Below are 25,878 nucleotides of genomic sequence, written 5' to 3' on the forward strand. Positions count from 1 at the left end.
GGATAAATTCAGTGATGGAGAAAATTCACTTAGAATTATGACAAGAAAAGTGATTTATATGATACATTCTGAAAACAAGGTATCAGAAGCGAAAAAAAAAGAAATTACACACGACATCTCCAGTATCTCCCTGTGGTAATAAGACACTACCTGGCTATAAGATAAACCAGTCGAAGGTCATTTACAGTGGCCAGAATATCTTCACCTGTGACAACAGAGGGCAGCTTTTGAGGTTCTGGCCACTCTGAGAAACATCTGCCATCGGCACCATGATGAGAAGTGACTGGAGGATTCTTAGATTTATTAGAGCTCTGTGAGCCAGTGTCATCAGAGATTACGCCCCCTATCCTTCACCGCTCCACCGGCACGTCAACCACCGAATTTCAATTTCCCTACTGAGAGGATGGGAAGGCTCTGGCTGGCGACCCCTGCTCGTGACCCTGGGGTTTCACGATGGATGGGGGAGGTGGAGGGGGGACAGATACGGGATGCTCATGAATTAGGGATGACTTCAGCGGTGCGTTCAACTTTGGCCGTCCCGCCTGTATCGCCACAGAGAATCTCCCTGATAAATGGGCATCAAAGGGAAGGAAGACTGCTCTTCCTGGTTAGGTATTCAGAGGAGCTCATGGTCGAGTTTAGCCCCTGTTTAAGCCATGTTTAAAACATGCGTCACTGCTGCTGGCGCCCTCATTGGCTGCTGAAGGACCAGCTCGACGAGGAAGGTGAGCGTCTTCATTTTTTGGTACAGTTTTAAGACTGCTGGGTTCCAAGGTATTTTCATAGCACTCGTGTAAGCAAAAAAGTAGATGTGTCTGTAGCTATACTGACAAAAAGTTTTTTTTAAGCTTTTTTTGTAGAGACCTACTAAAACTGTGAACTGTTTATTAAAACACTACTGTTGTTATACTGGCTAACCTGCTGTTGAGTTGCCTTTATGTCTTCTGCCCGTTTCCAGGTGGCCAGCTTTGCGTGGATAAAAAAAGTACTTTCCTTTTTAGGAATAATTATGACTTTTAAGTAACTTGTTGCAGGTTGCTATACTTGCTTTCAAGCTCTTATTTTTTATTACTTTTAATATGCTTTTATTTTTCGTTGTTTTATCTGATTTTGTATACTAATGCTTGTCACTTTTGGCATCTAAGTGGCTATTATTATTATTATTATTATTGGTAATAGTAGTAATATGTATGTATGAAATATCTATTTTATTGACAACCTGCCTAACTTTGTGTTGCATGGCCTGCCTGCGTTTAAGTGCACACAAACATATTGTTTACCTGTAACTGCATCTTTTAACATTTTATTAATGTCTGCGTTATGACTCTTGTATTTTATCTTTGCTTCTGTCCATTGCTGTTTCTTGTGGCTACTGCTGCTCTGTATGTTATGCTTAGTTGTGTATCTATTTGTGCTAAAAAGCTATACATTGTTGCTGTGCTGTTGTTTTGTACTGGTGTTCTGCTGTTTCTTGTTACTCTGCATGGCTCGTGTTCTGTCTTAGGACTTCCTGTTTGTTGTAGCTGTTGCTCTCTTTATGGTGTCCTGCTGCCGTTGTTATATGAATTCTATCATTTTATAGGTTTAGAAACATCTTGCCAAAGAACTACAGTTGAAAATTAGCCTGATGGCCAATACTGGCACATTTAGAGAAATGTTGACTAATGTGTGTTGTCCTTATAAATAAAATAAATGAAATAAAATGAAATTAAAATTAAACAAATTTTTTAAAAAAAGTTTTTAAAGTTGCCATTAATTCTTTCAATTACTTATTAGACTATAATGTTACTACTTAAAACTATAATGTTCGTGCTATGACAAGTAAAACATCTCCGATGACTGTCGATGTATTCTGGGTTTGAAGTGTGATGATGTCCAGGCTATAGCTATTCGTGAATATTAACAACTGGCCACTCTGTATATGTTTATTCACACACTTTTCATACACTATTCCCCTTCCAAACCATTCATCCAAACACCTATGCTGCCCACTGTATACTCCAACAATGTCATAAAAAAGCCTCCATGTACACAACTTCCGCTACCATACAGGAGCATCAAAGTAAGGAGCACTCGCTCTGCTGCAAAATATGGGGATCAAAGACGTACAATGCACGATGACTGACAAAAAAACATAAAAAAGACCCCTGAGGGCTTGACTTGAAGAATCTAAGTCCACTGTGGGTCATCTGACTAATTATTTGAATCTCCAACTCTCGCGGGGCAGCCCTAGATTTTACAAAGCTTTAGGAGTAAAAGGCAAAAATTTACCTGCCACAGTATGCACATGTGTGTGTTAACAAGTACTGACCATCCATTCTGAGATGATGATGTCCACCTTCTCCACAGGCAGTGTGATGTCCTCTATGCGGCCTTTGATCAGAGTGATCTTGTCCTCCAGCTGGTTGGATCTGCGGGAAACATGGAAGAGTCAGAGGACTTAAAAACATGACAACAAATCGATGGTTCAGTAGCAGGCTGTGATTCCCAGTTATTATATTATTTCAATGATTTTTCAAAAGAACATTAGCATTCAGTGCTTCAGGTCAATTGTTGATTTTAAGTGCAATATTGTCTCTAATTTTTGGAGCTGGTCTTTAGCTACTTCTGAGGTAAGCATATGCTTTTTTAGATGCAAAACGCTCTACCAGGTTCACCTGCCAGTTGTAAACTTTGTCTGCCTGGTATCTGGTGGAGGACAGGTAGCAAACAGTGGTTTTATCTGAACTTTTTATTATTATAAATTCTAATAATAGTAGATAGGACTTATATGGCACTTTTCTAAGTATCCAAAGACGCTGAACAACACTGAAATACGCTTACATGAAAAATACAAAGAACAGAAAACAAATACAACATATAGAGGATATGACCGTTCAGATTTTAAGATGCAGTGGGAGACAGCTTTTGTAGGCTTTTTTGAAAAGTTGGGTTTTGAGTTGATTTTGAAATTAGTGGAGTGAGTCTGAGCTGCGGATGTTTGGAGGGAGGACGTTCCAGAAGGTTGGTGAGGACAATAAGAGTGAACCAAAACAATGAGCTAAAAGATGCTGAAAATGCTCTGTAGAGCTGAGGGGAACTGCAGGCTCTAAAGGTTCACGACCCCTTTTACATTACGTGTAGTCATTTGACCCTTTGTTAGTGTAACATTCAGTCAGAGTCACATTAACTACAAACTTTACAAAATGGGTGATAAAATGGTATACATCGAGATATACAGCATATCCACACGGCAGCAATCAATTTACATACATATATGGGCAATTTTTCAAACTTGTCAAGTACAGCATATTTGCAGTCTTTCCTGGGCCATGTTGGGAGTGTGAAAGGGAGAAAATGGTAACTGTCGGTCTGCAGAGGTGTCAGGCTCAGGTAGGGACGGTGAGATCAGCGCTGCTGTTTAAATGATCCTTCCTTTCAGACCGGCCAGTCTGGGTATCAATCTCTGTGAATATTCCATTATCATGACAGCTAATGTTACCGAGGACAGAACAATTACTCACAGCGGCCCAGAGTGCATTTCTGTGGCAGCGATCCTTATCTTGAACTGTCTCTCCCCTCTCTGCTGCTCTGCTACCGCTGCTATCACCGCCTCCCAGGATCCAACTCCCCCACCCCCCACCTGCACCCCTCACCCACAACCCCCACCTCCTACACCTTTCACGAGAGGGAAACACTGTAATCTCATTATTGGGGTAATTTAGAGGACAATGTCAGGACTCTGGGGAGAGAGTCAGTATCTGTGTGGCTTTGTGTGTGTGTGTGTGTGTGTGTGTGTGTGTGTGTGTGTGTGTGTGTGTGTGTGTGTGTGTGTGTGAGAGAGAGAGAGAGACAGGTTGTACATTTCATCAAAGGTAAATCAGTGTTTACAAATAATTACTGTGAATCTATCTTTTATCACACAAATTTGCTTTTTCTCAGAATTCAGGCATTTGTTTTTATTAAAAGATTTAAAAAAATCAAAATTCTTGATGCAATATACAATAAAAAAATAAGATTTAAAGAATGATTTTTTAATTACTTAAACAGAAACTGTTACATCAGAGAAAAAAACTGACCTGTTAAATAGCTCTATAACCTTTTGACATAAATTTTTTTTTATTTTATTTCATTTTTATTTTAATATTATATTATCATCACATTTAATCTTTATCCCATTTTTGGGAATAAAATAATACTAACATTTGAACGAGGGCTGGTTTGATATCAGATTTTCACTTCAAAATTATTGTGGAGTTCAAAATAACAATTTTATCCGCAAATCTTGAGAAAATCTGACAAGAAAAAAAATGCCCACACTATCAGTGAAATTCATCTAAATTCATCTCTTTTTCAAAGTTTTTTGTGTGTTTTTCTTTGCTTTTTGCCTCTGTTAGATAGGACAGCTGCAGCGGACAAACCAGATGTAATTGCAGGAGGGAGACAAAACGAAAACCGAAAGAAACGAAAATGATTTAAAAGGCACTGGATTATTTACATGATATTATCATATATATGTTAATTAATATGATATCTGTATTTTGTTTTTAAATAAAATGATAATTGTCAATACTAGTACATCGTGAGAACCCCAGTTTGCTAGGTTGTTCTGAATTACATGCATTTATGTACCCCTCTCCTGACAAAATTAGCACGTTTATGCAGTGGTATGCCTTTGAGTTGTTTTCTTTCTTTTTCTTTACTGGTGTGTCACTTCACGGACGGCCCGTTAAACAGGTTAGTAAACAGCTGAAAACAGCATGGAGACAAGTGAAAATGTTATGGTGGTTAGTTCAGTCTCTCCCCAACTCAGTGCTGACTAGTGTGAAACATCGTTCAAGCGCTGCTTGGACGGAGACAGACAGTGTTTTTGTGGCAGCCTGTCACTGCATGGTGCCAGCAAAGGGGCTGAAATTAGCGCATCCATCCATATGTTGTATTTCCATTAACGCTGATTTGAAGCTGACCAGAGCTGGAGCTGATAAATACCTATGACTACTGCAGAGTCACTTGTCCTGGGAGTCAATGCCATTTATAACCTTTCCTGTTACATACAAAAGCCAGATGCTGGCAGGTGTGAATGGGTGTTTTGTGCAGTGGGAAAGGCGAGAACGCAACTGGCTGGTAAAATGCTGATCAGCATCATTCAACCTAAGTCAAATATCGGCTGATAAACATCCAAACTGATAATCTGTCTATCTTTAGTTTAAATCAAAAGTTTGATTTCACTCATCTACCTAACATGTCCTGTTTTTTCCACTTTGTTGTCACAATTCAAAGCATTCTATTGGATAATCCATCAGTTCGAGCCATTAAAAAAACGTATTTAGACATTATCCATTAAGGAAGTGACTGTGAAGGAAGGAAGTCACATCGAGCTTTTCATTTAAACTTCGGCGACGGAGTGGAGACAGGAGATGGATGCTCCTGCCCAACCAACAGGAGCCACTTTAATTACAATCCTGATATTAACATCAAGAGGGAAGTGGCGGACACACAGAGGCCACACACACACACACACACACACAAAACTAAAAGCTTTAAAATCACAAACCAACTGAACAGTAGAAGTAAAGGGAGCCAAGGGCAAACGTCTGTGTGCGTTTCTGTATGTTAGTGTGTATTCGTGTGTACGTGTGAGTGTGTAGGAGTGGGGGCGGGGTTACACATCTTTCTTTAGCTGAATCTTCACCGCTGGCAAACCTGCGATGCAGCCTGCATGCCAGCACACACTCCAACAGCGAGTCAGTGGGCTGTAAAATTAAAACGTCCTTTTCCTTCAGCAAACCCCGTTGTTTTGCTTATACGACACTCTCTTACATAACGGTAATAATAGCAGTCATAATGGGCCCTAACTCAAAAATGCATTTTAGAGGCAGGGGTGTGATGGAGGCACTGGTTGGTTGCAGGCAGATGTGGGGACAGTGGAGGCTCAGGTAGAGGTTAAATGACTCCACTGTGGAGAGCAAGCTGCTAGAAAACTGGAAACTCACAGCACCTGAAATTGGACTGACGACTGTATTAAAGATGCCAACGGGGGGTCATCTACATGTTTGTGTGTGTGTGTGTGTGTGTGTGTGTGTGTGTGTGTGTGTGTGTGTGTGTGTGTGTGTGTGTGTGTCTGCAGGCCTCAGACTGTACTGCAGGGGAGAAGAGGCGAGGGGTGAATGAGTCAGACCGTAGGTGTAAATTATGTGCATTATGGCCACGGGACTGACAGCAGCTCTATTGAAGTCAACCAGCTGCAACAAATGAAAAGGTGGCTGGAGGTCACACAGACCTCCATTCCCATAATCCTCTGCTGCACACAAAAAGGAAAGGAGATCCAGCTACTCTCTTGGCCCTCAGGGCCGCTACGGCATGCAAGGCGAGGGTCCAAGCTAGCACTACTGCCACTGGGCTAATCTGCTAGCATGTTAACTGCTGATTAAAATACGAGTTGAGTTTTTTAATGCTGTGAGCTCCATAAACTGAATTTCATCAAGCTCCAGTGTATCCCAGTGAAAGAAAACACAGATTTATACACATATCTGTAAAAGGTGACTGACTGTAGTCTGTGTCTCACCTGACTATGTCCATGGCCTGATAGATGATTGCTGATTGGTCCACTGCGATGACCTTCTTGGCCCCAGCTCTGACAGCGAACATGGACAGTATGCCGGTCCCACAGCCCACATCGAGCACCACCTGCAGGACGGGAGGTGAAGGAGGTCGGGGTGAGGGTTAAGAAATGACCACTGACAAAAAAAGTGCTCAAATTAATTTGAAAATTAATTTAAGTGGCTTTATTAGGATGAAACTAAACTGTTGGCTTTAGTTGTAGTGTAAACAGGGTTGCCATTCATTTTTACATTTTTAGGAAGAGCTGCAACACTTGCACATTAAAGTGTTTCCCACAGAATTAGACGCTACTATGTGTGGTGGTAGCTGACGGGGGGAGATGATCAGCAATTAAAAAAAAAAAAAAATTACAGTGTTTGTCACTTTGTAATCATTCTGCGTTCCTTCTTTCAAAATAAATGTGAGGGTTTTTTTGGTTTTTTTGACAAGCCTGACACATTCACAGGTCAGTTGCTGTCCATTCAGAATGGACCCATGACCCGGCTTACAATATTATAGCGTTTCACAACATTTTGAACTGTCACCTTTCTATCATGATAACTATTATAGAGCCAGATTCTGGCTAACACACAGCCCTGATGATCTCTAGATGCTTTGGCTTGCAGCCTTGTACTAATACCTGGAGCTCAAGTCATCCAAATCAATAGTCTGTGTATTCAGCACGCTGAGCTCGGTCCAAGTCCCCAGCATCTCTACTGATGAAATTGCTTCTGAATGCTCAAGTCCCCAAGTAACTTTTTCCACTTTAGCCATTGTTGTTGAGTCACTTCTATTTCAGGTTCCCATAGGTTACACTTAATTTGCTCATCTTTCCCCCTGACTGGTGTTAAATGGCCGAGGCACAGCTGTAGTGACTATACCCGCCTCTATATGTAACGCTGTGTTTATACGTGTCTCTATTTAAGGCGACTTTAGCTTCGCTGTAAGCATCCCGCTGCCTTTATGGATTCACAGAGGGTCGCCAACACAGTACTGACACAACATGACACAGCTCCTCACTCCTTTCTCCATCTTTCTGTAACACCCCCCCCCCCAACAGTACTGAAACAAGAATATCCTGTTTTGTTCTCTATCTAGAACTTCCTGTAGAAGGTGACACTTCCCCTCTCTGCTGAATGTTTCGCTGTGACAGGGATAATGTACGTTCCCATCAACAAAACCTGCCTCCCTCCTCTACAGTCTCATCCCGGCACTAACCAGCAGCCGCCCGTATAATGGATGGTCATGATACAGGCCGCTGCTTCCTGCAACTACAGGCGATGGCAAAGAGAGAGGTGGGGGCGAGTTGGAAGGGGTTTTTTGTTTCGAAGGGGGGGATGTTGTTATGGGTTTGGTGGTGGATTGCATGTGTCTGTTATCAGCGCTCTGCAGTCGACGGTCATGGCGCTAATAAAATCACACTGTGTTTTAAATCAGACACCATCGCCTTATTAATGTCTTGCCTGCAAAATGCACACGCCTGTTTCTGTTAACAGGCTCGGCTGTACACTAAACCAGCTGTCCTGCACATACTGTACACACACATTAATATCTGTTTGCATTTGTTCAGTAGACTCACCTTGTCTTTGAACACCTCAGGGTTGCGGTACATGAAGTCGCGGTAACTCTCTGTGCGCACCTTATCCTACAGAGAGAACAGTTGAGAATTAGGAAAAGTACACACCAATGATTCTTCAGTGAAACAATTTAATAAATATTACACAGATGTAAAGAAGGCCCTCACATAAAACTAGGCCGTCTATGCAGCAGAAAGATGCTTTTGAAATTGGTGCTACATGACCAGAGAAAACACAGAAAAAGGGTGCGTTTGCTCATGAGGTGAAAACCAACAACTATCACAATGCTACACTCCCGCCGGTGAATGACTTAATAATGAGTGCTTTGTGTGAAACAATGGTGGCCGGCTGGATCTCGTATTACAGTTAAAGTTGGTAAAAATAATTTGAAATCACTTCACAGCTTCTAAGGGCTGAGGGAATCTAACCCTTTGCAGATAAATAGCGATATTTTTTTTTTTTTTACTTCTACAACTGCTTGTACTACCATGCTTACATTGTGATATAAAGTCGAATTTAACATCGGTCTTATCAGCCCCCAAGGAAAAAAAACTCTCAGAGCATGGCATGCAAAGCTTCTTCTACACAGGTGCAGATAACAGTATATCAAAACACACTGTGGGGGGATTCTTGGAAATTTCAGAGCAAATCTCTGTGATTTAAACGACTGGGAGAGAGCCTGAAATTTCTAGCGGAGGTCAGGTCAAGACTTGCTAATTAACCTGCCAATCAAATCTACCCACAAACCCCGGCGACTCGTCTCTGGAGCAAAAGCTACGGAATCCGTTGAAATGACAGTAACATGCTTTAGTGGAAGGCACAGCAGAAATGAGGAAGTTTTATTTAATACTGAGCTCTTGGAAGATATTTACATAAAAAAGTTTTCTATTATGAAATCCTGAAGAGATGTGAATATTATGAGCAAAGACTGACTCAGCTGCAACAGTCGAATAAGCCCCGATATTTTTGTCATTTATGGCTGTTTAATTATGGCAAAAATCATTGTCATTATTTTTGGTGAATACTGAAATCACAGTTATTTAACGAGATTACTCGTCAGAAACATCATGCATTTATTGAACTTTTTTGTAACTGTCTTTTTAACAATGGATTTTATTGAAGTTTAAAAGTAATTCCACAGAAAAACAAATAAAAAATGAATGAAAAATTAGAAAAATTCAAATGAATAATATATATTATATAAATACAAAAATGGCACAAGCGGATTATTCTTAGCAGCATACCTGGGAATAAATTACAGTATAAAATATTTGAACACATTTCTTATTTTTCCCCGGAAAGTCTGATTAAATTGCTAAATGTTTTGCTAGTTGTGTTTTAGAAATAAAGTCACTGAGAGGGTTTGAAAAATGGAAAAATTTAGCAATGAAGTCACCAAGTTGGCAACACTGAGCGCATTGTTTAAAAAGAAAGAGGTGTGCTGGATTTATAACACAAGGCAAAACGACAGCATCACTCCAAAACTGACTGTGGCATAACAATCATTTTATCTCGATTATCTTGTTTTAGTCAATATAGTCAATACATCCTCCAACCCTAATACTCTCTGAATTTATACTGCAGAAAAAAACTTGAAAAGCATTTGAACTTAGGTTTGAATGATTTGGGGAAAACATTTAATTGCTGTTTTTCTGACCAACACTGCAGCTGCACATCAAATGTTGGAAGTTCGTGGCATTGCCTCACGAGTCTCTGAACATCACAGAGTTCCGTTGTAAAGAACAGATGAGGAGCTTCTGATTTGTCAAAGCTGTCTGCAGGCAGTTAAGGCATGTTGGCAGATACAGGTTCAAATGTATCAAAATACAATACATACATGCCCTTATGTGCATTGAGAAAGTTATTGCCGCTCTGATTGTTCTTCGTGTCCATCCCTCCATTCCAACTCAGGCTGCGGCTGTCTGAACTGTACTTTTGAATGCATGTTTGCAAAGAACAACAACTTAGGATTTTGTCTCCCATCTCTTACATCAGGATCGTGTTAGGGGGAAAAGATTACAGGAACCAATAACGAATATTGCCATGTGCTGCAATGTGCCGTTGTTTTAAACCAAAAACTTGCCCCTGTTGCTTAAGTTAATGTTGTGTAAAATGAAGGCTATAACTGCTGAAAATTGGTCATCAAATCCAAATTTTATGTGTAAAAACAGTTAAAATTTCAGCCTCAATTTTATCACTATGTGAAACCACAAACTCAAAAACAAGCGAGGTGAGGCAGGTTTACTTTGAAAAGATTATCCTTCATGTCTCACTGACTGGCCACTGTACATTTTTTATTAATCAGTGACAACTTAATTTTTGACATCAGTGGCAAACGTCAATGTCACGTCATAGTTTCACATACACACACATACAGAGTGCGTCATAGGTGATGCACTCCACGACGACCTGCAAAAGAGTTGGCCACATTCTACTGCAAAGCCCCCCGTCACGTGTTCGCTGCCCCTCCTGAGGCTTTGACGGAGTTTACAGCCTGACGTACAAACACATGACGCAAAACTTAACAGTGCTTAGCACCAATCAGGAAAGCCAACGGGAATATGTCTAAGCACTGCGGTAAGTAGAACAAGGAGGGAGGAGACAGAGCTGACCCCCCCGCACACACACAAGCACACACAAGCACACACAAACACAGACACACACCCCTCAGCTTGCTGACACTTTCAGGTTTCGGCGCTTGAGCAGAGTAAAAATTTATTTCCACGTTTCCAGCATCCGCCATGCAGCGGCACTGCTGGCGTCTCACATGAGAGCTCAGCGCTTATTGCTGATGTGTCACTTTTGAGAAAATGTCTTGTCCTCAGTATCAATGTGTGCATAAAGATGATCATTTTCATTTATGTGCTACATGGAAATCTTTCAGCCAAGACGTACGCTGATGAACCCACTTTTCCTCTGCAGAGACTGCTGTGCCCGTGGCGGGGGGGGGGCTCACAAGACTGTAATGAAACCTGCAGGCCTTGTCAATGTGTGTGCGTGCGTGCGTGCGTGTGTTATACGTGTGTGTTTGCACAACTCAGACCTTCAGCATTTCCTCATGGATGCTATAATGGCCGTAGGAGCTGAAGTAGGCCTCGTCCTCGTCCTCTCGGAGCTCGGCCACAGCACCCAGGTTACCAGATTTGCGGGTTTCTGCGTTCAGCACCAAACCTTGAGCCAGCAGCCTGAGAGAACACCAGACAGATCTGCGTTTCACTTCTCGTATTAGGACATGGGACAAAAGCAGCAGCCAGAAAGCAGAAAGCACACACAACCTTCATGCAGGACGTAGCAGTAAATGGAGGAGATGGGAGGCATTAATCTTTCCAACTCTCTTCCAACAACCCTCCACCCGCCTCCCACCACCCTCACTCTTTCTGTAATTTTCCCTTATTGCCCCCCTTCCTACCTCCCCTCCTCACTTTAACCTCCATGCTGCAGTGGAATTTTCCCTTCCCCCCTTTTTTTTTTAAATCTTTCCCCTTACTCCAAACTTCTTCCACAAGGTACGCTAGTTGGTGTTTCTGCAATACTGGGTTCATTGTGTCCCCCTGCTGGCCCCTGGAGGGTAGTGCAGAAGTAGAGCAACACACTGCATCTCGTGATCATTGCTAAGTAAAAAAATCTACTCTGTATTGACATGAAATAAACGTTATCATGTCTAGGTAGGGATGGGGATCGTTAATTTTTATTGATATTGATACCATTATCAAGACTCCTTAACAATCCGAGTTTTTATCAATACCACCCTTGATACTTTTCTATTATTTGGTGTAAAGACGAGGCAAAAATACGTTTTAGCAGAACTAATATTATTTCATTTTAAGCGTTGGTTAATGTCTACTGTCACTTTCAGTCATGTTTTTAGTAATTAGGAAACAAATAATTGTATTTTAATTTTAATTTAAATATTTATCAAAATATTTAAAAATCTCTGCATCAGTAGTTTTAATTATGTAATATATAATGGTTAGAGCTCATGATAGGACAGTTAACAGGTTGTAATTGCATCTCTACTATCCATTTTATAATGCTGTTAAAACAAACATCTCACCCAAACAACTGTTTTATTCAAGTTTCCTGCCAAAACACCAAATTTCTTTTTCTTGATGCTACATTTGAACACATCTTGATGACGTTTTATTTACTTTTGCCTAATTGTCAGTTTACTGAGCCGACCTTGAACACATCACGGTGAAACCTCATGGCACCTTGTTTATTTATTTTTCCTGCGGATTTCAACTCGGATTCCAACATTGGATCATTATTTTTAACTGACGAGACTTGCTACAAAGTTTATTAAATAAATTACTTTCCAACAAAAATTGTAAAATGTAGCCAAATATTAGACCTCTCTGCATTTTCAACCATCCTTGAAAGTAACTGACCAACAGATTTCTTCTCGCTTGGTTTAATACCTGTTGGCTGGCAGTTAAAAAACTTCATTGGACAATCAATGTATGTGAACCAGTGACTGGATTTAAATATCGTGACTCTGCTCGAGTTGTAATGTTACACTGCAGGACCCGCAGGACTCGATAGCAGTATTGATTAGCTCAAATGTTGTTCATTTACGGGTTTTCAAAAAAGTGGAGCCGGGTCTTCAACAGAACCCGGCTTCGATCCCCATCCCTACACCTATGGATGCTAAAAAATCGCAGAAATGTCACTGACTTGAGTTTGTGCAGGTCATCCATGGCTCTGGCAAGCGCCTCCTCTGAGCTTCGGGCTCTTTCCTCAGCGGCTTGTGCCCTCTGCCGCAGAGCATCATGGGACTCGGCCCCCGATGAGGGGCAGGCTGACGGGCTCAACCCCTCACAGAGCTCCTCAGGGTCTTCAAGAAACACAGAGAGCGGGAGACAAACAGAGATGTAAACCATATAGGCTGAACACAAAGGGTCAACACAGTGACTGACACAGGTGACAGAGACAGATCTCTACGTCACGCTTGCATTTTCTCAACCAGAATATCTGTCACTTCACTCTACAAATGCTCACTCTGCACCTTAACACAAAACTGAATCCTGCTACTTCTCTGAGAGTTTTTTAAGTGGATGTAGCAAAATATATATTTACTGTAGTATAAGTAAACTAGAATTACCACCTTGAAGTTGTATGCCTTCGCCCAACAGTGAAGTTGCAGTTTACATCCATGTCTGTCCAGACTCATACGTAGCTAAAACACTAAACAATGTATCAAATATGGATGTTACTGCAAACAAGGTACGCATTCTAAAATATGCCAGCCTCACACAAATTTTCAACAGTTTCAAGGTGGACACCCAAGATTAAAGTCACCAATTCAGTATCTGACCCCATGTCATCATTTGACATTTGTGCAAAATTGTCATAATTACCGTATGCATTATTGAGTTATGGACGAAAACATCTTTTGTGAGGTCACAGTGACCTTTGACCACCTAAATCTAATCAGTTCATCATCCAGATTTATGGAAATCCCTGTGAGGCTTTCTTGAGGTATTGCGTTCACAAGAATGAGACACAGAGAGACCCGAAACTAAAGCCTCCAGCCACGGCTGTCACCGGCGCAGAGGCATTACAACAGCTACACCACAAAGATGACATCTACAAAATTCCACAACAAATTATTTTGTGAACTATACTGGTCTAAACTTCTCTTTCCAGCTCTCTTTACACAACTACGACTGTCACTTTTTGCAAATACAACTGAGTGCAACACCATGAATAACTTCTGGTAAAGACTGTCCAAAAGTGTGCGCTCTTGTCCCCATTTCTCGCCCCTCCTGTCACAACACACTTTTCTCCCTGCCTTCCACTGTGACCATTCAGAGCAAATAAGACTTCTGCTTTATATTGTTTGGATGCCACTTTGTACAAGCTAGTTTATTTGAAGTGCGCCGAACCCTTTTCACCTCTTTCATCTGGATCAGAGCAGAGACCCAAAATGTAAGCATGAGAGTTTGTGAGTGACAACTTATCTTCACATCTCAAATACAAATATCATGTAGGTCCGACTGCAGTCAGTTGCGCAAAAATTAAAAACTAAAATATGTGTAATGAAAGTTAAAGGAGCTGCTGTACCTGTCTGCAGCAGGGGGTCGTCCTGTAGGACCGGTCGCAGGAAGTCTTCACTCTCCCAGGGTAGAGGAGCATCCGGCAGCCCCGTCAGACAGGAGGCACCACATTTCTATAAACAGATTTGATTATTACAAAAAAGAAAAAATTCAAGTATGAACAATCCCCATGAACACAAGAGATGAATAAAAAGTGCAAACATCAAAATATACATGTCCAGCACAAAAACATTAAGTGCATGTACAAGTAAAGGGTGCGAACATTAACTCAGATCATATTACAGACAGTACTTACTGTTGACCGAATGAAGTTGATCATCTTTATGTAACCGTAGTCGTCTAAATCTGATGAGGAAAAGAAGGGTCATTTTAATCATTTTAACAAAACTGAACGATCCGCTGGTGTTTCAGCAAAGCAGCGAGTATCTGCATCTACTTACTGTGTTTTCTTATCACGTCTACGAGGCTGATCTGGTGCTCAGCCGTGCAGTGCTGCAGGGTGGCAGCCACAGAGCTCAGCGACCTAAAAATCAAAATTACAAAATTACACAAATCACACAGTCAAAAAAATCTCTTTGATTAATGTGTAAACACATGTTAAATGAAAACTAAAATGAAAATGAAAAACACACTCTCAGATTAATTGCATTGTTATATAAAAAAATCTGATCATCATGTTGGTGAAGTGAAACTTTATAGGAAATTCCATTTCAAAACGCACTTTTTTAGATTTTTTGGGGGGCATTAAATCTTTATTTGATAGGAAAGCTTAAGTGTGAAAGGGGGAGAGAGAGGGGATTGACATGCAAGCGAAGCCGGAATTGAACCCGTGGCCGCCGTAGCGGGGAAGTAGCCTCTGTACATGGGGTGCCCGCTCTTCCAACTAAGCTACTCGGTGCACCAGGAAATTCCTTTCTAGACCTGATTTTTTTCTGATATAAGGCTGTTTACTATAATTACACTAGTGCACTGTTTTTAAAGTCCCAAAGCATGAAATTTCATGATTTGCTATATTATAAAATAATATAAAAATGTCCTTAGCAAAAAAAGATCACTTTCAGACTGTGAGGCAGCTTTTAGTTTCTATGCTCAACAAACTCCATTAATCAGGGCTTCATACATTACTGTTCAATGTGGCTCCACATTAACATAACTTTTTTTGTAAACTATGCAACTTTTATTTGCTGGCTTTTGATTTTTTCATGTTTTTTTTTCCCCTCTCCTTTTTCAATTCATTTATTCATTGTCTTTTAAATAGTTTTTTTGCATGGTTTCTTAGATAGATATATAGACCCTGTAAAGCACTTGGGTGGTGCTATCTAAATAAACTTGCCTTGCCTTCCAAAAATTATGTCTGTGATTAATGTCTGCAGTCAGTGTCCTCCAGCGATGCAAAGTCATTTAACCTGTCGCAAAACAGACTGATAACTTGATACATTATTGTTCATTGTGACTTTCTTGTAGCATTACCGTTTTTAAAATTTGCAACTTTATACTTTCTGGCTTTTGCTTTTGCTTTAAAAAAAATGACTATCTTTTAAATTGGTTTTTTTTGCAATTTTTCTTAATTATTGATTGATTGCCCCAGTAAAGCTCTTTGTTTCTGAGTCTATCTCAGTAAACTTGCCTTGCCTTCTAAAGAATGATGTCTGTGATAAAAGTCTGCAGTTTGGTAAATCCGGCAGTGCAAAGTCATCTCACCTGTCGCAGAACAGACAGGTAACTGGCTGACTGTCCTCCTCCATCCACTGCCACTGCTCTTCATCATCAACCTCATCCTCATCACCGTCAGAGAGCTCGGGCATGTCCTCAGCAGCTCCCTCATCGCCTGCCAAAGGAAAAACTCATTACAGCTGCATTCCCACAGTCACTTTCGCGGTGTTAAAGTAAACTAACTAACGTTTGTTACTTTCTGCAGGTAGCCGTTAACGGTACAGCTCGGCAAAAGGCTGCTAACGCGCCGTGTGACACAACTAAATACAACATTTATTAAATATATACACGACAGAACTGCTCACTGGCTAAAATAAGCGCTTACATTTTTATCAGCTACAGTTTGGGGGGTTTCAATTTGCTATTTACAACACTCACGTGGGTCTGTGTATTCTGCCATGATGTCGCCTTGGTTTCAGTGGACTTCCTGATGACGTATGGCGACGTAAAGAAGGGGCCGGACCGCGCGTAACCACGAGATGCACTTCCACATCATCACCACGAGGTGTCGCCAAAACTCAATACATGACACAGCTGAGCTCACGTACTTCATCTGAGGGCTGCACACTACTGATCTCACACTCCACACACTTTCAAGATATTAATAATATCTGCTAACCTGAACCACCCACACTTATGAATGAAGAAATAATAATAATAATAGTAGTAGTGGTAATATTAATAATAATAATAATAGTTCTGTATGTAGTCTGGAGGGTGGGATGAGCAGGTGATGGCTGCTGGTAAAGTTTAATAAAGAAAAAATGCATTGTTAAATCTCACAAAAGTGGTTTTAATCATAGCTTCAGTAACGTCATTAGCTCTTGGCATCCGAGGCTTCAACCCCAAATATATATAAGTAGCCCTGGGTCTAAATATATAGGCTATATATATGTTGACAATAGGTAACAATAAAAAAAATAATAATAAAAAGGACCTGATCAAATAATCTGTCATTATGTCCATACTTTACTTGAATAATACAGTTATACTGATTTTTTTTATAATAATCAATTATTTTTTATAAGTAATTGTATAATAAATGTGATATTATAATAATAAATATATGCATTTAACATTTTTTCATAACCAACCAATGCACAGCAGTTGTAAAGTGTTCTGTTTAGAGTCAATGCTAACCACCAACTAAAACTACTATGTTTAAGATCACAACTGATAATTAATCTTGAAAATTGACATTTAAAAAAAGTTTCAGTTTCAGTTCATAAAAAGTATTTAAACTGCATATCCTGCTACTGAGGTCTGGGCTAAGCCCCAAATGTCCTCAAATGCTTGAACGCTGCTCCTTAGCTTCATCTTGTTTCTAGTTTTAAAAAAAAGAAAAGAAAAAAAAGGCATTTTCTTTTCTTTTAAGGTGCTCATTTACTTTGTTGATTTCATGCAACACCATCTGACACCAACTGAAACTTCTCAAACCCCAATGACTGGTGGTTCAGTACACAAATCATAGTACTATGCAGCCAAAAACAGTTTAATACTGCAGAGCTTCTAACAAAATTCTCGTGGACAGGCCAGACTTGCGGTAACAATTAGGCACAGGAGTGTGGACGGGTGCCAGGCTGTGGCCCTGGCCTGCTCTAGAAGCCCACAGTCCGACTCCGCCATGGCCAAGCCAGCCTCCCTCCACTCCCTTACACCCCTCTTCAGCCAGTGACCCACAGCCGGCCTCCCTCCATTTCCAGGCACTTCTCTTAGGTTTTGGGACTTTATCATAGTTTTCCAAGTTTGTGCCCCTGGTGCTCAGCTAGAGTACCAGGAGTGTGGAGGGGACCCAGGCTGCAGCCCCAGCCCACGCCAGGCACCTGCAGTTTGACTCCGCCGTGGCTAAGACACCCCCTGGTGCCTGGGCATTGGCACTTTGTCATTTTCTTGGAAACTGGGTTTGCGCCCCTGGTATTCTTGCAGAGCAGCAGGAAGTCAGGTAGTCAGTGGGGCCTGCGGCCACGGCTGTCACATGCTTGGATCAAGGGCTGACTTTCAATAGATCACAGCGAGGGAGAGGCAACTATCATCTGGCCGCACCCCAGCACTATCACGAAGGGCTCTGCCCACCGACTGTGGCTGGTTATCCGGGGCCAACTGCTATGGTATTGTCACATCTAAGGTGAAATTCTGACTTTGAGGCGTTCAGTCATAATCCCTCAAACAGTAGCTTCACATTATTGGCTCCTAAGCCAAGAACATACACCAAATATCTGAACTTGCGGTGTCTCTTGTACTGAGCAGGATTAAAATTGCAACATCATCAACAGAGTAAAAATAACCTGTCTCACGACGGTCTAAACTCAGCTCATGTTCCCAATTCGTGGCTGAACACATAACGCTTGGTGAATTTTGCTACACAGTGATAGTAATCGGCGACATTGAAGGATCAAAAAGGGATGTCACTATGAACATTTGGCCACCACAAGCCAGTTATCCCTGTGGTAACATTCATTGTCTGTAGTCTGAAAATCAAGATTAAGCGATTTTTTTCCCTTTTGCTCCACAGAAGGTTTCTGTCCTCCATGAGCTTGCCGTAGGACACCTGCGTTACTGTTTGCAAGGTGTGCCGCCCCAGTCAAACTCCCCACCTGCCACTGCACTGCGAAGATCTGCGAGAAGGGCACAGTGCACATGCAGAGTTGCACCTGAACATCACAAAGTCTACAGCCAATACCCAACCAGCATGTTCTGCACCTGTGTGAGAGGAAATAACCCTCAACACCAGCATGCAGCAGTCGTCTGTACTGGTCATTAAAAACGAGAAGCTAGAAGTCAGACAGGATGGATTCAAGATATTAGTTAGCCAGTTGGCACATTAAAAACACGATCCAATGTTAAAACAACAAATGATATTTTCAGTGCGCTAGCAAACAATAACACAAACAGTTATTAACTGTTCGTGCTAAAGAGCTGAAAGGTTAAAAAATAATCTTGAGGAAAAGTCAAGTAACTTCATAATTAATATCATATCAATATCATATAATCATATTTTTCAGGGAAAATCACAGAATTATTAAAAAAATATATATTAAAAGTTTGGGGAAAGTCATGTAATTTTGTTTTGTGATAAATACTTTGTTTCACCTTAATCTTCTGTGGGAAATGTTCCACGTGATGTAATGTCATGGAAAATGTATTTTTGTAGCTGTTGACATAATGAAGCTCTAAGATTGACAGTTAACCTGACAACATTTTAATATCACGTATGTTTCGTTACTTACTCCCAGCGTTTCATCTCTCCCTCCAACCAGCTGAAATTAAGTTTGAATACAGTTTGAATCTGGCATGTTTTAATAATAGAAAAACAAAATAGTGACAGTGTAAATTAACATGTCGGCTCATGAACCCTCAATTTTCCTTTCTTATGCTGTGCCCCACTACTACCTTTAAAATGCAGCTGGAGAAATGGTTGTGTTAAAAATTGTAAATGGACATGGAAATTTTAAATGTAAGCCCTTAAAGTAATGAAAAACTTTCGAAATTTTGACCATGAAAATGTGCGGGAGCCCTGCTTACTCCACGCCACACAAGTTTAATGAAGACACTGTTTAAATCTTACTTGGATCTTTGTCAGGTTAAAAAAAAATGAAAAAAACTGACAAATTCTGAATGTGCAAGTGCTACTTTTTTCATCAATGCAAGCTGTTTTTTGATTGTGATATGTGATGTGAGTAAAATCATTTTACCTCAACTGAAAAAATAATATTGCCTAAAAAAAAATTCAACATGCTGAATTGGATGGAATAAAAGCTGTATGGTGCCAATGGTGCAGAACACACCAAAAAAAAAAAAAAAAAAAAAGGCTAACAGACATGCACTGGTGGCCAACCATTGGCTTGGTGAGTCAGTCTTAACCAATTTAACAAAAATATATCTTACCAAAATCCTTGCTTCTTTTGGAGCTGACACATCATGTGGTACTTTTCATCAAGGTCCTCGGAGGTTATATCTGGCCTCAAAGCTGAGAAACCGTTGTTCCACCAGAAAGACATACCTTTGAAATGGAGCAGAAAACCAAAATAAGTGCATACATTTTATTTGTCAACACCAACATTTATGACTGATTTTACAAAGCAATGGAGGGACAAAATCCCTTAAAGAGTCCTAGTTATCACAAATAAACAGCCTTTCAGGAGGAAAGGGCGACAACTGGGAACATTCACCTAAGCTAGATTTATGCTTTAATGTTTGCCATCTTTGTTGTAACTTTCTGCGTGACTTCACATTTTACACCTCTACGTTCTTGCTTTGACTCACAGTCCTTTGAAATCTTCATACACATTGGCCCAAACAGGCTGTTGTAGCACAAATGTCTCTTGGTGCTGGACTGAACTGTAACAAACAATGCCTTACTCTTTTTCTAAACAGACTATGTGCATTAGCCGATTCTTTATTTATCTAAATGGCTGTAAATGGCTGTGCTTTCAGTGTTTTTGATCCTATGCAACATTCATTCAGATCTCCAAGCAGAAGCCAAAAGCTGAACGTATATTTTGTCGCCCCCGTGTGTGGTTGTCAGCACTGTTGAGACGTACAGTGTGGAACCAGATCTGTGAGGACTTTTCAGTTTTGTGGCTCATGTTCTTTGTTCGTGTGTGTGTGTGTGTGTAGTTTATAGAGGCTCTCCTGCTATGGTCCTTGTAAGCACAAAGAGACTGATTCTCTGTTCGCCTGCTCTGAGATGTGTGGATGTTGTCGAAGCATTTGTCTGTCAGTTTCACAAACTCAATGAAACAGTCTCTTTACATCAGAGCAGATTGATGCAGTTTGTCATCACTGGTCTGTCCAGGGCTCGGAGAATTAAATCTGATATCACTGTACTAGTCTTAAGTTATTGTGATTCAATAACATTAATGATTATTTATGAATGAATTTTGCAAAATCATTCCTACAAATAAAACAAAAACAAACAAAAAAAGACATACACTTTACTTGGAATTGTTTACAATTTTATTTGGTATTTTTACAAAACGTGTGAAATAAACATATATACAGCACATAATACAACATACTTATTAAACAAATTCATATAAATTATTAACGAAATAGCTACATTTTTCAATAAACAACTCTATTCAGGGTAAAAGTAACTCAATATTCTTGGCATAAAATTTCCATACAAAATTGTACAAAATACTGTACAATTAAACAAAGCTGTGCAAAACAGCAAATTGTGTCTAAGAAGCAGATCCTGTAGAGTGCGCGTGCGCAGTCGAAGCAAAATACTGGAGTGAAACTTGTTTTCTGAACATTTATGGGGTCCTCTTTAACGTCGACGGCTTCTTACAGATCTGGTCACAGTCTCATATAAAAACAAAACGTTGGGTTATATTCTCTATATTTTAAAAAATAAATTAAGATACTGTTATTTCTTCTTCGTCTGACTCTGAGAAGTCCGAGTGCTTACTGGAAAGAGACGGAGAGGAGATGCTGGACCCCGCCCTCATTCTCTCTCTACCGAACTCTTCCTCCTCATCTTCCTCTTCAGCTGAGGATTTCTTGCCCACGTCGCTGAGATCCGGGTGCGGGTTGGCTTTGGTGGGCAGCGTCTGCTCGCGGCAGCCTCCGGACGACAACAGCTCTCGTTCCTTTGAGTTCCTCCACTTCATCCGCCTGTTTTGGAACCAGATTTTCACCTGTTGACGGATTGAAAATGGTGAGTGAAAAAAGTCCGAGTAGAGCAAAATGCGCAACGCCGTCTTTACGCACAAATTACGCACGACATATTCAACATTTAAAGCACTTGTGAGTTTTTACCTGTGAGTCTTTTAGGCCCAGCTTAGAGGCCAGCTTCTTCCTGTCGGGTTTGCTGATGTATTTCTGTTTCTGGAACATTTTCTCCAAAGCTTTGCGCTGCACATCGGAGAACACCGCCCTCCTCAGCATCCCTCTCCGGGGTTTCCCTCTGGCGGCCAGGGGCCACGAAAAAGTCCCCGGAATGGGAACAACGGATGAAGATGCTACAATAAAAAACACATAACAGAAATTTGAACTTTTTACCTTTGTTTTATTTAGGCAGATCTCTGGTAAAAATGTTAGCAGAGAAGAAATGCTCCTTAGCCAAGACCATGTGGAAATTATCGCTTTTTAAATATAAACAAGAACATAATGATTTCTCTTTACTCCTCGTAATTATTGAAAGTTTTATCCCTTTTGGATCTGTGCAATACGTCTCCGTTTTGAGTGAAATGGCACGAGGTGACTAATTAGCACATTGGCCGGTCCCCAACCGCATTGGTATGGTAAAGAGGTGGCATATCCTTTAAGGAACCCTGTGAGGGCGGATAGAGGAGTTAATAAACCGTGAACGGTAATTGTGTAGTAATGAACTAACGCAGAAAAGACTCTGGACAGGCGGCGAAGGCCATATATTATCGCAACAAAAGGAGATTTACACTTTCAAACTAAACACAACTGCATACCAGAATACTGATGCCCGGAGGGGGGGAGTAAAGAGTGGAGGGGAATGGCGCTTTTTTTTTTCTCTTCTTCGTGCCTTCAAATCATTTTCATTAAATGAACACGAAAAGCTATTCAGGACGCTGGAGTTGTTTTGTTGAGGCATTCAGCTGAGCCCATGAAAAGACTCCATCTCCATTATGATTTGGCTGAATGAAAGCACGGACTAGCGACTTTATAGACTTTTCTAAGAGATTATTCTTTATCTCAACTCGCTGATTGGCCCGCGTGGAGAATAAACGTTTAGGGCACAGAGAGGAGTGAGGACTGGAAGTCAGTGGTAACTTATCCTATGGGCCGCGCGGCATACAGGGACAAACTTTCTCCAGCTGGGACATTTTGGACACAGTTGAAACTCCGTTTACTTCAGCTCCAACATTCCTGTATACGTCCTGCTAACTGGACTTCCCTCCTGACAGTAGCTGCCCTGTGGCCGCAGAAGAATCAGGAACAACGACGCGCTATGTGGTCTTGTGAGAATATTGAAAACTCTCAATAGCGCCTAATAGGGAAATTAGTGCATGACTGGTTCACGCCTTTGCCCCCCCTGGTAAAAGTCACTCTCCGGGGTGTGTGGGTGGTTCGCCCGGTGGGAGCTGACCAAATTGGTCACGGTGCTGTAGGCTTTGTTGCCCGTCACAGCGGCCCGGTGGCCCCCCGGGCTCTGTGGGAAAACGCGGGGCCAGGGAAATGCCAAAACGCCCCCAATGGGAAGCAGGGGGGACTATAACTCGCCACCCCGCCTCAAATTTAGAGCGTGACGATTTGGGATAATTGGTTAATTAGGGGGTGGGTGGGTACGGGCAGGGGCCAGAGCTCCCCATTAATGAGACAGTGATTTCTTCTTTTGTGGTTAAAAAAAATTATATGAGGGTGCGAGTGTTTTACATGTAAATGCAATTAGTCCGTACAGATTTCAAAAGGCTGAGGATAGATTGATCTGTTTAGGAGAAGTGAGTAAAAGTTGCACCTACCTGGTAAATAAGGCGTCCTGAATATGGGGTGAAAGGTTCCGTCAAAGCAAGGGATGGGGAAGGTTTTGGAGTGCAGGCTGTGGAGTGCAGGAGGTGACGACGCTATAAAGAAACACGACACGTGTTAAAAATCATTCATGAGTTAAAAAAAAATAAATCTCAAAGTGAAGGCAGAAACACGCAGTCTGACTACTCACCTGTCTTTGGTGAAGGGGCGAGGATGGCGCTCACTCCAAACTTGAGAAAAGTTGGGTCCTTGCTGCTCGACACTGACGTTTTCGGCGAGCACGATTCGCGCGTTACCGCGGTAGTGGCCACCGCGCGCTCCGCGGGCGCGCCGCTGAACGACAAGGTGGTGGTGGCTGTGGGCACCGAGGCGCACACCGATGGGACAGTCCGGTTACCGAAGGCGGCGGGGCGGCTTATCCGCAGCAGGTCCTCCACTAGAAAGCTGGAGTGACTTTGAAAGGCGGACGGCAGCGTCTGGTGAAGCGGCAGAGCAGCGGCGGGCCGGTACAGCCCCGGGTAGAAGGCGGGAGGCGCGATCACGCTTGGGATCATCATGGTCCCGGTTAAAAAAAAGTGAAATGTGAGATACTCCTCGTGTCAGCTGGGAGAGAATCAGTCGTGTGAATGGCTGCTAACTCCTCTGGTTTCCTCACTCTGGGGAGAGGAGTTTTATAGCAGCCTGCCCCCCCTCCGGCCCTCCGCTCAGGGCTGACAGACTCAACAATAGGACTCAACAAAGTTCTCCACATGGGTCGCTTTCATGCAGCATCCCCCGGGCCGCTGATTGGCCGGGGGACGCAATTTATGATTGCATTAGACTTCATAAGCAAGCAACACACAATGTCCCCACCACAAAAGAAGGCTCAGTCATCAATTTTGCATGTTGACCACTTTCCTTTCAATTTGTTTTGTTTGGCAGAGGCAAGCGGCCTAATTAAAGAGCAATCTTTACAGATTCGGTCATTATATGCGGACTTTTAATGAGCACTTTATAAAGGACACTTTATTCTTGTCCACTCAGGCTGTCTTTCTGTTCTGCAGGATCTAAAATATACTCGTTAAAATGTAAAATTATTCTTTTATTCAGTTCTGTGCAAAAGTCTGACTCCACCTTAAACTTGATTTTGGATTGATCACATATATTTATTTCTCAGTAACCTCTTTACTAAAAATACAACCACAGGAAATATATACAGTATCAAACGCAAATATTTCAGAATAAAACAACTTCAACAGGCTTAAGTTGCGAGTGTTTAGTTTGACCTCGCTTTCCACTTATCTTAAACTCTCTTGGGCAGACAATATGAGATTTACAAAACTAATATTTTGGTATATTTACACCAGCTTGCATTCAAGACATGCCTGAAGCTAAATATTGATTATCTACTATCCTTTGTCATGTTTGAATGATTCAGTGTTTCACACTAAATATTGACTTCAGTCTATAGAAGCCATTTCTCCTGAGTGTTTTAATGCATTGTACATGTTCTCTGTTTTCTTTGTTTCTTAATAAAGAGACTGAGGGGGAAAAAAATCCTCATTACAACTTTGACTATTAAATCTATGGCGGCCAAGGACTTTTGCACAGAAAAAACATCCATGGATTAAAAAGTAGGATTTAAACTGTTTTTTTATACACTGTTACGATGACACTAGAATAACCAAGTATATTTATTGTCAATTCTAGTTGCAGACGCTGCACAGCATCTCAAATGTAAATCAGTTTTAAGGTTTCATAGGATTCTCAACACTCAATCTGGCCCTCGTCATGGAATAATGTCTTAAACGGATTTCTGCTATCAAAACGCTTTAACAGATGTGTTAAATATCACTCTTTTTGAACAGGCTTCATTCAGTGCGCGGAGCCGCAGCTCAGTGCGCACAGGAGAAGTGTGCGGCCTGAGCCGTGCGCTCATGATCCTGTTAACCATGAACTAACTGTCACCCTCAGCTGCGGAGGAGGCGCCCCTCGGCCTTTCTCTCCTTCCCTCTCCCCGCTTCAAAAAAAAGCCTGGAGGAATAAAAAAAGCTTTATTTCTAAAGACGGTTTTGTTCTGCTATTTTAACCGGCTGAATAAAAGTGCATCTGTGATTTGATTTAAAACGCATTCATATGAGTGGACACTGAGACCCCCATATAAAACTCTTATTAAAGCGACTTGGAGCCTGATAGTCGTGTTCTGTCAGCTTTGCCCCTGAAAACCCGTTTAAGCAAAGCAATCAGGCGAAAATGCATTGCAGACATGTAGAGGGGAAAAAACGCCTATTTTTTGCCAGTTTGAACCCTAATTAAAGGTAATACAATTAAACAGTCTGAAGAAAAAGTTTGATTTGTGTTTCAGACAATTCAAATAACAAAAGAAATAGAAATGTTTAAAAATTATTTGACTAAATTGTATTTAAATTTTCTTAAATTAAAAAATGTATGCATTTTATTTTTATATATAGCACGGCTCTGGAGTTGGTATTTTGTATTTATTAAATAGGTTTATTTAAACAGACCTC

The 25,878-nt window shown here is 41.2% G+C and overlaps 2 protein-coding genes across 2 annotated transcripts in view; both read right to left on the minus strand.

Moving 5' to 3' along the window:
- Positions 1-16,446, minus strand: part of prmt3 (protein arginine methyltransferase 3) — a 71,779-nt gene extending 55,333 nt beyond the window's left edge. Inside the window, exons 1-10 of the mRNA XM_042487014.2 lie at positions 16,304-16,446; positions 15,914-16,040; positions 14,653-14,735; positions 14,508-14,557; positions 14,220-14,325; positions 12,831-12,990; positions 11,200-11,341; positions 8,159-8,224; positions 6,545-6,666; positions 2,312-2,411 (exon numbers count right to left, since the gene is read on the minus strand). Coding sequence (XP_042342948.1) covers positions 2,312-2,411; positions 6,545-6,666; positions 8,159-8,224; positions 11,200-11,341; positions 12,831-12,990; positions 14,220-14,325; positions 14,508-14,557; positions 14,653-14,735; positions 15,914-16,040; positions 16,304-16,325 — 978 coding nt within the window. The 5' untranslated portion in view covers positions 16,326-16,446. The remainder of the gene's footprint in view (positions 1-2,311; positions 2,412-6,544; positions 6,667-8,158; positions 8,225-11,199; positions 11,342-12,830; positions 12,991-14,219; positions 14,326-14,507; positions 14,558-14,652; positions 14,736-15,913; positions 16,041-16,303) is intronic.
- A 4,455-nt stretch (positions 16,447-20,901) lies between these two features.
- Positions 20,902-24,000, minus strand: dbx1a (developing brain homeobox 1a). Its single transcript, XM_042490414.2, has 4 exons — positions 23,562-24,000; positions 23,365-23,466; positions 21,689-21,891; positions 20,902-21,567 (listed from the first exon to the last, which is right to left on the minus strand). The coding sequence occupies exons 1-4, from the start codon at positions 23,926-23,928 to the stop codon at positions 21,286-21,288; spliced, it is 954 nt and encodes a 317-aa protein (XP_042346348.1). The 5' UTR covers positions 23,929-24,000; the 3' UTR covers positions 20,902-21,285.
- Between the last annotated feature and the right edge of the window lie 1,878 nt (positions 24,001-25,878).

Source organism: Plectropomus leopardus, chromosome 1 (genome assembly GCF_026936395.1).
Source record: "Plectropomus leopardus strain MGB_pleo_1.0 chromosome 1, ASM2693639v1, whole genome shotgun sequence".
NCBI classification, from domain to species: Eukaryota; Metazoa; Chordata; class Actinopteri; order Perciformes; family Serranidae; genus Plectropomus; species Plectropomus leopardus.